General features: G+C 40.7%; 1 protein-coding gene across 2 annotated transcripts in view; it reads right to left on the bottom strand.

Moving 5' to 3' along the window:
- Window positions 1-14728, bottom strand: part of UBE3D (ubiquitin protein ligase E3D) — an 86965-nt gene extending 72237 nt beyond the window's left edge. For both annotated transcript variants that reach the window (XM_071741476.1, XM_071741478.1), the window contains exons 1-5: window positions 14429-14728; window positions 13714-13916; window positions 11826-11916; window positions 7219-7450; window positions 1919-1988 (exon numbers count right to left, since the gene is read on the bottom strand). In XM_071741476.1, coding sequence (XP_071597577.1) covers window positions 1919-1988; window positions 7219-7450; window positions 11826-11916; window positions 13714-13916; window positions 14429-14490 — 658 coding nt within the window. In that variant the 5' untranslated portion in view covers window positions 14491-14728. The remainder of the gene's footprint in view (window positions 1-1918; window positions 1989-7218; window positions 7451-11825; window positions 11917-13713; window positions 13917-14428) is intronic.
- Window positions 14729-15819: the final 1091 nt, after the last annotated feature.

The raw sequence follows: 15819 nt of genomic DNA, 5'->3' as shown, positions 1-15819 counted from the left end.
TAACTGTTCCCCAAAAGTTCCACTCAGACAGCCTTCAACACTGAATGGAAATGTTTGAGTACAGAATTTAACTCCTATCAATAAACTCAGGTCAAAAATGATCCTGTTGAAGCACTGGGTCTACGCTACAAACAATTTAACAAAAGGGCCAGAAGAACAGGTTAGGCACATAGAGCAAATAAATTAATTCACTAAGCCTTAGCATAAAAGCAACAGTAAAGATTCACCAGTTCCATATATTTTAAGTGAATGTCTCATCTGATCTCCGTCCACACACACCATTAGAAGTGAATGAAAGCAAGTATTTCAGAAAGACAATTTGTTCTAAAGACTCCAAGGGTTTGGTAATCCCATCCCTTCCCCAGATAACTACTGCACTTCTAAAATTATCCTCATTATATTTTAACTCTAAGTTTAATTTTAGTCTGTTGCATGTTATGCCTAGTCCTGTGAGACAGGAGGAAAAGAATCCAGTTCAGCTGAGTAAGGAACTGGTGCTACAGCTGCAAGGGCATTGGGAATTAAGATGTTTGCTTGCAGAGAGAGAGAGAGGGTGGGATTTCTCAAGAAAAAGATCACAGGAGTATATGGGGTTAGAGTTGGGGGAAGAATAGCTGACAGGAGAACTTCAAAACTAAGCCTGGCCTACACAGCTCTATCACTCCAATCCAGCTTTATCTTTAAGGCACTGATATCTGCTCATGAGGAAGTACCAAAGCATGACATAGCATTAAGTATGAAGTCTTCTCCCTGTTCTCTTTTCACAGAGATGGTTCTGTCTAGACTTACACCATTTATCTCTGGGTAGTTTTCTGTTCTTTGAACTCTCTGTAAAGCTCCTACAGTACTGAAGAAACATAGTAAAACAACGGGAATACTATCTAACTTCAACCACGCACAGAGTCCAACTTCCTGCATGTCTCCATAGTGTTTGCCTTTTCCCATACCCTGTGATCACATGAACTACTGGTTGCTACAGTGGTCTGAAGCCTTAAATTAAGGCATACATTATGCATGATGATCTCTAATTCTCTTTTCCAAATACTGGTTTCCCAAAGACTTACAACCCACATTGTGAGCTTTCAAACATCCTACCTTAAATTGGGTTTTATTAAAGCCTGTGCTGTACAAGACAACCAGAACCTTCTGTAACAGCAGACCTTCTGCTCTTAATCTCTTCAGGACTTATTTATTAGATAGGCTTTGTATTTCTGGAGAAATTTTTACATTCTCCCCATCTTTGAACTGAGCCAGGCTCACACTGACTGATGCAGTAGAGTAGAGGGAGAATGAGAGAATGAACCCTCTAAGTAACAGCCTTATCATTGCTTTGCTTCTGTTAATAACTGCATTTTAAAAACCACCAGAGACTCATCTTTATAGTATTTGAAGTAAGTCCTGCTGGTTCAACATAATGACAGCTTTTAAACCAATAATCTTATCATCTCACCACTGGATGATGATGAGAGATAACCTGTTTCTTTGACAAAGCTTTCTTTCCATGAAACCAGGCTGGCTGTTAGCAATCCTATCTGTAGCTTCTGGTTCTGCACTTATCAAGCTCTGAATTAACCTTTCCATTATCCTGGTAAGAGTGACAGCAAAATAAATAACCTGTAATTCCTCAAGTCTCCTTTTTTACTGGGAAACCTAGTAAACTGGAATCATTTACCGAGTCTTTAAAAGCTTTGGAGTTATCCAAATACGCCACAGAAACAAAGATGAAGAAAACCCCTGTCATGGGTCACTTTCAAGATCTAACATTGGCTTCAACAACCTCATCTGTTCCAGAAAGGAATGAGAAGAACACACAGGAATCATCCCTGCACCTTACTGATAAACTACTTTGCTCCTTAGTTTTTAGCCTCCAGTGGTGCTCCGTGGGTGATGCAATTAATTTGGTTTGTACAACCCATACCTGATGATACTGTTTCTCCTAGAGTTCTCTTGCAGCGCTTACAAGTTACTCTGGTATTTTCCTTTGACTTCTGTAGGACAAAGAAACGTCACTCAGTTATTCTGAAACAGGAATGTCTATTTTTAACAATCTCCAGAGTAGAATTTGGTACTTCCTTCTGTCCTCTATGTTTACATACACACAGATTTGCAATCACTATTTCAGCTTTCTATACTTGGACTTGCAAGTTTCATACTAGTTTTAAGATCCAGCAGTACACCCTGGTTACACAGCACACCCTGGTTACACAGTAATAGCTAACAGGAGAATCTCCTAATGTTGAGCAACTGCATGATAAAATGACAAGAAAAATTCCATTTTGATAAGGGCAAAATAATGCACAAAAAAAGAAGCATTCCAAAATGCATACATAAAATCTTATGCTGAATTGTGACTACCATTACTCAATAAAAAGCTCTAACCACTGTGAACAGTTTTATACCAGTTCAATGGTCAGCGCAGAGCAGAATATGTCCACAGAGTATTTTGAATTACTAGAAAACAGCTGGAAAACACAACACAGCATGACATTACAGAAAAATGTGGCAGATTCTGTTCCTGACAACCCCTCTCCCTCAATTCAAACAGAAAAACTATTGACAAAGAATAAGAACACCTGTGAAAGGTGAAAACCAGTTCCCATTGTGTGGCAAGAAAACACAGGTGATGTGAGAAAACACAAAAGACAGAGAACTCAGGGCTATTGTTGAGACACATAAAATCATCAATGTTTAGGAAAAGCATAGCTCATGATATGAAATTAAAAAATTATTTGTATCAAAGAAAAGGAAGGTATTTTTCACACAATGCAAAATATATATCGTACTCACTACAGGAAAGTATTTTGCATATTGAAATTATACGTAACTTAAAAGTCTTCAGAAATTCAGGTGAAGCATTGTTCATCAAGAGCTTATTGAAACCAAAAAATGTGGACAACATCTAATTCAAGAAACCTCTGCAATGGCCAAAACACCACTCACCACTTGCTTTACTCTTATGCATCCATTACAGCTCATTGAGAAAGAATTCACTTCTGGGTGAATCTGTGATCTGCCCCAGTAACACTCCTACTAATTTTAGTGCTAATATTTGAATTCTCTTTCAGCATAAAGATACAAGCAAGCACAACTCCTACTTTAGGAGTCTAAACTCCAGAACTGGTTCTGTGTGGGCTTATTAACCCAGATGTAGCAGTAGAGCTCTGGTCTGGAAGCACTGCATACATACAACACCACAATGAAGCTCCTGAGTTAATAAACCCTCCTGGAGCCAGAAATTATGACAGTGTAATGACAGGACACCTAAATTGGATTTTTACATGAGGCCTTTGTATAATAACCCTTATTATTGTTCATTCAGTATACAGTGCATAAAAATATCTATGTGTAAACAACTACCATTTTATTGGCTTGGTTTGGAAGTCCAAATAAATCAATTTGAGAAATCACATTGCAGCACATGCCTACAAAAACATTTAATCCAGCATAAATTAAACTAGTTGAGGGGAAAAACTTCCAAATTTATCTTTCTGAAACCTCTGTAAAAGATGAGTGTAGTTTTCATGAATGCCAACTGAAGCAAACAAACATATGGCATTTGGGGAGCATAGCTTTCATTCATCATCCGTACCATTCTTCCAGAATTCAAATTTAAAAATGTTTGATGATAATGTGTTGGGTTGATTCTCAGAACAAAAAGTGGTGCTTTGTGGCCCTAGCTACATCAGGTACACTTTTCATCTTGCAAAGTTAAGTTTTGAGTGATGTCCATTACAGGCTCTCTTCAGAACCTGGATTGTGGACTTAAAGACTATGTAGATTTCCAAGCAAAAACTGGACAATGCTTTGTTACTTGATTTATTCTGGTCCAGGTGCTTTGAAGGACGTGTAGTCTGTGATTAAACTGCTGATCAAAGAGATCAAGTCAAATAGATACATCTGGCCAATTTTTTTTTCAGTTACCCTATGGAAAAGGGTAAGTACTTCTTGTTGCAATGACAGGGAAGGGCTAGACAAGGGAGGCAGAGGAGTTCTGTGCACCAGTCTGGATAATTAAGTAGCTTGTGCTTGGTCTAACAATCTGTACTAAAATATAGCCAAAAGCCAGATCATCTACTCAGAAAAAACAGCAACAAAAAAGCTAGTGCTGACAAAACAAAGTGGAAGACAGCAAGAATCAAAAGAACTTAGATAATGATAGCTAATTAGAACAGTTACTAAGGAGATGCTACAAAAGAAAGGGGAAATATGATCTCTGAATGCATGAACAATGGAATCGTCAATATGGATAAACAGAAAAATACATCATCCTCACAATTAGTGAGATGATTACTGCAAAAAGGGATCTTTGAAGTATCCTAAACATTTGGAAAATGGCTTTGAAAACTGCTACAAAAATAATTTCCAGAAAATAAATACATATCAGACATAAAAAGAGACATAGAGATGCAATTCTTAGTGTGCCTAATTTAATAAGAAGGTACAAAAGTCAGGGTGACTAACCACTGAAACACCTTACTAGGGAATGTGATAAAGCTTCCATCATTTGAAGTATTAAATCAATATTGGACATCCTTCACAAAGCTCAGACAGAACTGATGCATTTGATGCTAGAAATATTTAACAGTTCTCTGATCTAGGCTATGCAAATAATAAAGTTAACAGAAAGGACCACTCAAGCTCCATGAAAAACATCAAGCATCCTACATGGAAACTGAACTTATGATCAAAAAGCCCTGCTTGTTCCTCACAAGCCAGATATCAAACTGAAAGCCCAAGAGAGAGGCCAACAGCCTCTGTAAAATCTTCAGAGAGCTGCCTATGTTGGAATTACAGGCCCTTTGTTATGGAGATCAGAAAAAATAGCTGGTTCATTTCTACACAGTTATCCCCTTTCTGAATTCCTACCTTGATGCTCCTCTCAATCATATACAATAAAATTACTTGCTTAACATGAAAACCAAGGCTAAGCATACTGGATCTTGTGAAAAACAGCATTTGATGTTTGTAAATACAGGACAGTACAAGTATAACATATACAGTCAGTCCTTGAAAGCTACAACTTGAGTGTTTTTTTCTAACTACAATTACAGGTGCTATTTGAGAATTACGTAGCATAGTACCCAAAACCCACCACTAACTTGTTGTATCATGCTTCGACGGAAAAAGTGATAGCTTTAGCTAGCCTAATTAAACTAATACATCTATTTGACAACTTGCAGCTGCTGGCAATCTGCAGATGGATGTGGATCACCAGCCTAATTTCTGTTTCTATTCCTAAGGATCCCTAATATGGTGTCAGGCAAAATGTTTTCCCCAAGAGATACTATTAGGATGTTGCAAGACCATGTAACATTTTAAAGCTGTGTTCTACTGGAAGACTAATAGATGTAAGAAATACCTCTGCAATGGACACACGCTGTCTTGGTCTCACTGGAGGCTGGAAAAGATTGGTTAAGCATCTGATACATTCCTGCTACTATTTTAGTCATAGGCAAATCCCTTCCAAAGAGCTGCAATGCAATTAAAGAGGAACTTTCATACTGGGGTATACTGCAACAATATTCTCTGAAATGAGAAGGTTTATGCCAGTAGTAATCTATCTTGCCTGTAACTTTCTACTGCTCATATAATGGAAGAATATTCTGTTTCAGTATGAGGGGTTTTTTCCTTATTAGTCCAGTTTCTGCTGGATCTGACTGTTTTGCTCATTTGCCTGGCAACCAAGCAGTGCTGGAAATAAGCAAACATAGAAATGAGAATTCATTGCAAATATGAAAGATGTAGAAAGGGGCTTGACACAAAGAAAGAATTCTCAGTTTCAGTGCAAGTTTAAGGAAGCAAACATGAAAATGCATCACACTGAACTGCTATTGTAAGCCTCTAACAGGAAACAGCCTTCTACCTCACTCAAAAGTTCTGCTATTACCCTGATTTGATCCACATCTCAGCAACATCTTTGCCCCACATCCTTTACTATGATTCTGCCTCAAAAGCAGCCTTTTTTCTGCTAATATTCTCTTTATTTGATTGAAGAAGTGTATTGGCTGCACAGCTCTCCTGTCTTTGAGCAGCAATATTAACTCCATGCACCCTGCCTCTTTGCATCTTTGTTCCCATTGCTCTAAGATCCCTTTTGAGACTACTGAAATGTGAGATAATTCATTTTGGGGGACCTTTGGCAGAAAGCACTGTCCTCTTGGAAATTCAAAGACTTCTGCTCAGCCTTTTTTTTAAGCATACTTAGAAGACATAACTCTAATTACCACAGACTTAGTCCAAATTAATCTGCTTCTCCCACACCAGGGGATCAGTTCTTAATTTTCCCTCCCCACATTCAGCTTTTCAAAGAACAATGGGACAAGAAAGCAAAATGACCACAGCTGCAAGACTTGCAGATAGGGACCACAGGACAGAACTGTTCTCCAAGTAAATAGCTTGCTTGGATGCACTGGACCAGTAACCAATGAAATGTGAGAATCCCAGTGGTTTAACTGGGGATAATACAAATCCCTAATAATGACAAGCAGCAGCAGCAGACAGGAATCAAGGCCCCTGTTGTTAATTCTCAACAGACCAAAAGTTTCATGTTGGGAATCTGTACATAGCAAATCTTCAGCTGTAGCAGATATAAGATGCCAAGGTAGTAACAGGATTATTTAAATTATGATTTCAGTAATCAGGTTTAATACATGTTGTTGGAAGAGAAGACGGTATCAGACTAACAGAAACAGCTTTACAGAAATGCAGCCTTTATTAAATGAAGTCCCTGGATCCTTTTCTGGTGAAAGAAGAAGAGATTTTTGCTTGAACTTCTACACAACTGCTAGATTTCCAAGATGCATGAACCACAGGGTTCTATCCATTGAAATATCAGTTTCCCTACAAATGTTTTTTTCCTGAGCAACAACAAATATTGATGTTTCTAAGTCAAATTATAGGCCTCTTCCTACAGAGTCAGATGATGGATAATGACCCTCCTGGAACACATCAGAAACATCAACATGAAGAGTTATAATCTGGGTTGGTAGGTCCTTTTCACTACACAGAGAGCAGTCAAACAAATTCATACTCCTTACTATATTCTAAGACTGTATGACAGCCACATCCGAACCCAACACATATTCTGATTTTTCCAAGTCTTTCTAAAGCTAACAACAAAACAAAAAAAACCCCAAAACCAAACCAAACCAAAAAAGTTTTACAAGGGAAAATGTCTAAATACATTCACTTAAGAAGTATTCAAACCAAGTACTTAACCAAGTCAGAGTCACTCTGAGAAGCATAAGGTCCAGTCTCTGAGGAGCACATGGGAGATTCAGGTACATGTGATTCATCTTGTGAATTCAACAGAAAAAAAGTGTCTCCAAGAAAACAGTCATCATGCTGAGGATGCAAAGTACTTCTAGCAAAGGGGTTAGGGTGACAACACCACTCTTCAACTAAAGCACTCCAGTTTTCACTTGGTAGAGGAAGAACTCTGAGAAATTTCCTAGGAGGGAAGAAGAAAAATTTACAATTACAATTACAATTTATTATATTATTTTCTAAAACACTAAAAGAGAGCTTGAACTCCTTACAAAGACGATATGTAGTTTTCTTTAAAATTGAGAAGTTGACTCTCCCTTCACTCAAAGGCATTATCTTTAGATTAATTCTGAGAAAGCAATGACTGTTTGCTGCCAAGTTTGTGATGAATCATTTCTCAAGGGTGACTCTTCAATGACAGAACCTAGCATAATCTCCTCTTGAAATGAACCACATGCAAAAATAAAACAGTTCTACTCAGTCATGAAAAACGTAACAATGGATGTTTTGCAATTATATTTATTATTACTTCTTGTAAAATTCCCTTGCACTAAATGCTGTTATAAAAACAACAGAAACAGACTGCTGCCACTGCAAGGGAGGGCATGTCCTTTGAAGCCCCTAAAAGTGAAATATCAGACTTTGAAACAGCTAAATCCCAACAAAAATACTACAGTATATCTTCATTAAAGAACAGCAACAACAAAAAAGGCATAACACAATCTTAATTGAGATTCAGATTCAGAAGTCACATCCAAAAATAAACCAAATCCCTTTTCCTTGGGCAGCTGTATAGACAGAGGAAGCTGCTGCAGGCAACACCTGACTGCTCTTGCTAGCACTGCTGTTCTTAACTAACTTTCTTTGTTACACAGACTGCCACAGGATTTTATAAGCCAAGGTTTGGAATCACTGCTTTAACTTGTAAAATACACTCTTAAAATTAGAATATATACATGTGGCTATATAAATACCACCTCGGTCATTAGGAGTCAGTGACACTCAATACTTTTCCTGTCTATAGTTCCTATAGCCACTAAGTGGTCCCACCACATGTGATTTTTTTAAGAATGTAGAAGCATTTATAGATACTGTCCATGTATTAATACTTTCTTTAATTTGTTTTCTAGGAAACTTTTACACTGGAAAGACATTCAGCCTCTTTACCAACACAGTGGATAATACCTTTAACAGTGAGCACCTCTCCCAGCTTTCTAGATGTACTGCTTGTTGCAGAGCTGCACTTTCTGTTCTCTGCCTAGTTGCCTTAAATGCTTTCTTTTTACTCACTTATTTCTTCTGCTGTTCCCTGAAACCTTTATGTGGAATTTCTTGATTCTACTCCTTGCTTAAAACTTGCAAATATAACTTTGCTTTTGGTGCTACTTGGCAAGTAAACACACAGCTGCTAAGCCAACAGTTAAGACATTGGCCCTTTCTTGCAGCTCACAGATTACTCTGTTCTGAAGATGCCAGCTCTTCCTACTGTAGTTTCTTTTGCCTTTTGTATTGTTCAGTGGGAGAAAGCAAAAACTTCCTTCTTTCCAGATCGAGAATACATTTCAAACTGTGCTTGCCCCACCTGCAGATGAAAGTTGGAATAACTGGTCCTCTAGCACAGCTTTACTACAAGTAAATGGGATAACCTCTCAGCACTGCCCATCACTGTCTTCACTCTCTCTGCTCTTACATATCATCTGAGATACAATCACAATTTTGCCATGATGGGACCTTCATTTTGATGTTGGCCTAATGACTGATTATCCATCAGCCTTGTACAATTAGTTCCAGTGCCTGAACTCAGGCTGAAAAAAAAAAAAAAAAAAAAAAGCTGTCTTTATTAGAGTACCTTAAACTGCAGACTAATGCTCTACAGTTTCATTGTATTACTCTTTCTTTATTCTTACAGTCTACAGCACCAAGATCTTAAATTCTTGCCCCAAAAAAGTAGTAACTCCCACCAGAATTTCCTAAATAGAGCCCTCCTAACTTTGCGCTATACAAAAAATACATTTCCATTATATTTTAGGCTTTTTATATTCATAGGCAGCAAGCCATATCCTGAATCACCCAAAATGAAAAAATCTAACACTATTAAAAATGCAGTTAAAAAAAAAAAAAAAAACCACAAAACTAAAAAAACAAACCAGCAAAAAATAAAACAGGAAAAAAAAAGGAGGAAGCCTGACATTTACTGGGTGCTGACTAAATCGATGCTGCGAAATACAGTGATATAAACTAGTTCATCTGTCTCTAAACTTGCTGCTAATAACAACTTAGTTTCTACTTTAAGACAGGTACATAGGGCATCTTCACAGTCAGAGAAAGAGACAATTTTTAGGTTGGGACTTCTAACAGAAATTTTCTCCTTCTGAATGTGTCTAATAGTCAGGCTGAATCTCCTCCTGGAGACAGTTCTGTCTCCAAACAGAGGAAGCCTAAGTAATTAATTTTAAAAAGCTAGAAGTTAGGTACTAATCTAAAGCAGTCCTGCTGTAAGGATTTATTAATTCTTAGGTGGGCAGGATTTTGGCCATTGAGATACTTGCAAGACTGGACTAGGAAAACTAATCTCTGATACCATTGTAACTAATATCCAAGAACCCAGTAATATTATCCTATCTATCAAAAATTCTGAAAGCTGGAAGTAAAATGGACTTTTAAACATATAACCCTTCTGCTCCATCAGAGAAAAAGACAAAAGATCCAACAGAATTTGTTTAACAGCAGTCTTCCCTATTGGCTTACTGGTAAATCTTGACAGCCCAGTTTGACAATTAATTGGTAGACCACCACCACTTTCTTTGCAGCAACTTCTTATTGGCTCCTCTTATGGCTGCTCTACAATCTTATCTAAAATAAATCAAATTTACTTCAATTTCTTCTCAAAGGTAAACATTTCTAGATCTCAATTACTGTCTTACTGCAGACCCTTTTCTAGCAGTTCACACTAAATACATTCCCCTTCACAGAGTCCTGCAGCTTCCCTTCAATCCCACCATCCGTGCTGCCATACTCACTGCCCCTGGAGAGACCAACATACAAATTATGTAGCTAAAAACACTGACCACACTATCACACAAAAGGAACACTGTTTTCCTTTCATAAGCACTGGAACAGGTGGTGTTGGATACACTGGCAGCCCCACTGCTCCCCTTTGTCTTAAAAAATATTTTTTTAGTTATAATATTTGAGGGGTTCAGCGATTCCCTGCAAAGAGAAATCCCATGCAAAGAGCCACGAACATGCCCTTTTTCTTCCTTTCCTAAACATTCCAACTGCATCATGTTATAGAATGCAGAACCAAAATCTATAGACTCCTTGCATATAAATATGATGCTCTGAACTTCAGAAAAACACCCACTCAGAGATGAAAATATAAAGTGCAAAGTCTATCTAAAGCAAATGCTACTGCGTAGATATTAGAAGTCCCCTTAATCAACAAATGTCTCAAAATAAGAGTTATTGCTAGAGTTATTACTTCTGATGAGACATTTCAGAAGAGGAAGTCAGGAAACTCTCATTCTCTTACATTCAAGCCAGACATAAATCCATATTTATGACAAGAAAATAACAGTTTATAGAATATACCCCATTTGTATTACCATTCTGAGTATTATGAGTGACACAGATCATAAAAGGCTGCAAAAGTGTGTCTTTAACAATTTATATACATCCAGCTGAAGCTGTCAAAATAGTTCACCAGAATATCCAGAAAATGCAGCAACTTGTAATTAAAACCCTCATTCACTCTGCAGACTTTGTAAAGAATAGAGAAAAGGCCGTCTCACAGCTAAGAAACAGCTCCTGTTTCCCAAATTCAGCATCTCTGAACTATGTTTGGAAGTTGGATTTGCTTAACAGAGAGAGGGGAGCTGTGGTCAACAGCCCCATTCTGAGCAGCCACTCCATAGCTATGGCATGATGACTGAAGGGAATGTACAAGAGGCTGAGCAGAACTAAAGAGGATCCCTGAAGTGCAGAGGAAGAAAGAAATATGGGCTCAAATTACCAGTTTTATTCCCTTCAACACAGCATAGATGTCAGCTACTAATAGACTATGAATATTTTTAAAATCAGTGAAAACTATGAACATTTGCAATAGGTACAAGTCCAAATGTTAGTTTTTTTCTTTGTACAGCAAAACCAGAAGATACTACAATGAGTGCAAAGAGATTTTGGATGAGTGAAAATCCACAGATTTCAAAGCAGAAATTTTACACATAAGGAAGTCCAGATGCTAAAGAAATGTCTTGCTCAAAGCATAGCAGACAAGTAGGAAAAGAATATAAATTTCGCAGCTTCCAGGGCAATGCACCAAAATCCCTCTGTAAGATACTTCTACTTTCCAGAAAGAATGAAATCAAGAGAAGTAAATGAATATACAGTAAAAAAACTGTTTCAGGTAATATTTGCTTTTAGTCATTTGTAATGCTTCAAAATGTTCTCATTTATCCGTTTAAAAATAAACACCTTTCAGCTGACTCCCTAAGTACACAAAATAACACTAATACCAATTACTTTGGCATTTATTTTTATGAATACATTGCAGTACTCACCGGTCTTCTACTATGATGTCACCACAGGACTGACAGTAAAAGACATAATTCTTCTGGGGTTTCAGGCTTTCTCTCAAAGTTGAAGACAAATCTAAGTAGAAAAAGACATATTAATCTTCAAAATTATGTAAAATTTGCAAGTCACCTGTGCAGAAAAAAATGCCAAATATTTCCAACTGAAAAAGATAAAATTCCTAACAAACCAAGCAAAAAGCTGACATTTAGAACACAATTTATTTAGCTGTAGAGCAAGCACTTAGATTTAGAAAAAACTTGCCATCTCCACCTAATGGCCCATATTGCTGAAGAGGAATTGTGAATGATTTTTTTAAACAGTGCAAATCCCCTCCATAGGGGGAACCAAGATACTGATTTAATTACAGAGGTTGTGTAAGTTAAAATTCAGGGCCACTCTTTCATAATTATATTTATGCATATCACTGTCGCTGTGATATAAGGGTACAATATGTGCCCGACATGTAACACAAAACAGTGAGGGTGTTTTTTAGTGTTAGTTTTCCAAACAGGTAAGAGACCATCTGCTGAGGTACCACTCAAGAAATAGATGGGGAGCAGTGCCCTCTCCAGGCCAGCAAAGCAAGAATAGTTTCACAAAAGCCAGCGCAGACTTTTCCAAATAAAAAAGGAGCTATAAAAGCTCCCACGTATTATCAAACATCATTAGGTGGAAGAAAAGTAAAACTGGAAGCCTAGTTCTATGTATGGATAGGTTTTGCATTGCCCACTTGCTCAAATTTAGGAATCTAAGTGTATTATCAGCACTGGCATTTGGTATTCAAGATTTAGGGTTTAACAAAAAAGAAAACGACTTCAAAAGGTTCCAGAATTTCATTTGAGAGACAACTAACTTCGCATACAAATAGAAAACATTAAAGGCTAATTAAGATTATCCAACATGTATGTCAATTACCATCTGGTTCATGTACTTGTTCTTCACTAGTTTCAAAACTAAATTTTTAAAACTTCATCTTGGATCTTTTTAATCATGCCTTATTAAATAATTTTTGGGTAATTGAATTGTCAAAGCACATGCAAAATTACAGATTAAAACACAGAAGGAACCTTCACATAAACTAAACAACAGAGCATGTTTCTGTTCTGAAACCTTTACTTTAAAACAACATTTCTTCTTTAAAACTACAAAATGACAACATGGTGTTAATATACCTTTCTGCTCCACATCCTAATAAATGAATTTAGAACAAAAGGACCAGCTATTCTACAGTGCTTCCTATATATGCAATCATGCTAGACCTGAATTAGCACCATGGAAACAGGGAAGGTAACTTTACAGATGTTACCTGCAACATTAACCTCTGCAAAATGAAGCTGTGAGAACAGCCTGAGACACAAAATCACAATCCTTTATAATTAAGTGGTTGGTGCCGACCTCACTGCAATAGGATGTATGAGTCACATCACTCCATTACCGAACACAAGAGGGAAAAAGAAAATAATTTTGGGGTAACATGGGAGGGAGCAGTTGTCAAAGTCCTACACTGAACACCTCTTCAGCGACCGTGTTTCCCTTTCCTTATGCCAAATTTTTGCTGACTTTTAGAACTGACAACTTGACTACGTTTTAGTTCCTGTTTAGATTTTCTATTCAGAGCTAAAGAGCGCCTTTTAGAAAGAGCTGCAGCACACGCACGGCGCAAACCAGGACCTGCAGCCGTCCGGTTTGGTTTGTTTTTTCTGTGCTGCAGAGTCCACACCTAAACGTCCCTGCTTGCACGTCATTTAAAAACACTGAGGTTTCAGGTAGCCCTAAGCAATTCAGCATATTTTTTTTTAGTCTCGAAACACACAGACAGACACACAGACACACGCCCCGGTGTAGCGCGGCTCAGGCCCGCCCCGGCCTTACCGGCGCTGGGCGGCGGGCGGCACAGGCGCAGGCGCAGGTGGAGGCCGTCGCCGGGCAGGTGGCTCAGGGCGCGGCAGGAGGCCGGGGCCAGCCTGACCCCTGCCGGCAGCGCTGTCGCCTCGCAGCTCCCTCTGCTCCTCCTCACTTCCAGACAATCCGCGGCCACCGAAATGTCCAGCGGAGAGCTCGGCCGGTCCGCCTCGCTGTTGGACGCAAAGTGACGGGTTTACCTCGGAACGGAGGTGTTAAGGCTTCAAAGCTAAAACTGGCGGGCAGACGCTCAGCACTCGGGCAGCCGAGCTGGGCCGTAGCTCGGCAGCGCAGAACGAGCTCGGCACCCGTCGGGTGGGAACGCGATGCTCAGGGCGGTGCGGAGGGGCTGTGACAGCCCGGGTAGATCCTGCCCGGGGTCAGCCGACAGCTCCCCAGCGGCCCGAGTGGCGCCCCGGAACCCAGGCGGTAAACCGGGATCTCCCGTGGGGGTGAAGAGGCGCAATCGAGAGAAATAAATCACTGTTCTCAGGAAGCATTTATTTGCACAGAAACTCTGCAAGGGAAGCGCAGGGGGATGCGCCGCTACATAACCCGGTTCCCTATCCATCCCACCCCCTCTCCCTTTACGGCTAAGGACGCTATAAAACAAAACGAAACAAAACCCGCCCCGCCCTACGCCTGCCGCTCCGTGCGGCGGGAGGCAGGCAGCGCCCCGCACTACCGGATAACCAGCAAGGCGCTTTGTGTCCCCCGCCTGATCTCCAGCAGAAACCTTCCCGCCATGCCGGGACGGGAAAACCTCCGGCGTCCGCCCAGGAAGCCACCGCTCTTCCGCCGGGCGGCTGGCGCAGGCGTGGGGGTGGCCGCCCGCCACAGCTCCGCCTGCAGCCCGGCGCCGGTGGAGCTCCGGTTGGCAGCGGGGGGAAGGTGTAGGGAGATACCGGCTGCCGCCTGCTCCTTACTCGCCCCGCGGGGATCCGCTGTAGAGTCGGGACCCGCTGCCAGGGGCTAGATCCGACGGGTCCCCAAGCCCCGAGGTCGAGGCCCCCGCAATCTGCTCGGAAAGCCGCTCCAGGGCGAACCTCTTGTGCATCAACATGACGCCCGTCGGCTCCTCTCCTGCCACACCCCCGCTGTGAGGAGGAGCACGGTTCCTGCTTCTCAGGCACTTACCCACTGGCACTGGGGGCTGTGGATGAAACCCCGAAGCCATCTCACCTCATGGTGCTTCAGCCCCAACTGTCCCGGTGGCGTTCGGCAAACTTGGGTCTGCTTACAGACACCTTCTCTGCAAGGACCGTGGGGTGAGGATTGGGCACTGTGCCAAATAGTGAGCGAGAAGTAGTCTTCGAGACCTATTGGTTTTGCCCCAAGATGCTGTTGGCCCTCGTTGCAGCCAGGGCCAGGTCACCACCCGGGGCACTCCTGGTCCCTAGATGCCCCTCCTCCTGTGCAGCTTGGCTTGTCTCTTCTATAGGATCTCTGTGTTTAGGATTTGTGACCAGTGTTGGTAACAGACCAGTGTTTTAGCTATTGCTTGAACAGTGTTTGGATACTGACACTGTCTCCTCACTCCTCTCCACTGACACACTCCACCCAGCAAATAGGCCGGAGGCAGGGAGGAAGCTGGGGTGGGGAGAGATAGGACAGCAGACTCCACTTAACCAGAGAGATACGCCATTGAACATAAGGTCATGCTCAGCTATAAAAAAATGGGGGTGTAGTCTTCCTGAAGTAGCCATTGCTCAGAGACTGTCTAGGCATTGGCTACCCCTGGTTGTGGGTAGTGGTGATTGTACGTTTTTTCCCCCCCTCTTTCCTTCTGTTACTAAACCATCATTATCTTGGCCCACGACATTTCTTGCATTTGCTCTTCTGGTGCTCCCAACACAGAGCAGTGAGCTAGCAGCTGGTGGGGGTCAACCCACCATGCCCACAGAGCTCTGTCTGAGCACAGACCTCTGCTGAGCCAGGGCCAGGCTCTTCACTCAGTCCTCTGGCATGTCACTGCACCACTACCCACCTCCTGCCTTGTGAACAACCCCCTCTCCAGTACAAGTCTGCCTGAATTCCTCCTAGTCCCTGTTCACCCAGCTCTCAAATGCTGTCACA

This window comes from Heliangelus exortis, chromosome 3 (assembly GCF_036169615.1).
Source record: "Heliangelus exortis chromosome 3, bHelExo1.hap1, whole genome shotgun sequence".
In the NCBI taxonomy this organism is placed as follows: domain Eukaryota; kingdom Metazoa; phylum Chordata; class Aves; order Apodiformes; family Trochilidae; genus Heliangelus; species Heliangelus exortis.
The sequence above is the reverse complement of the archived record's forward strand: the minus strand, read 5'-3'. Positions and strand labels throughout refer to the sequence as shown.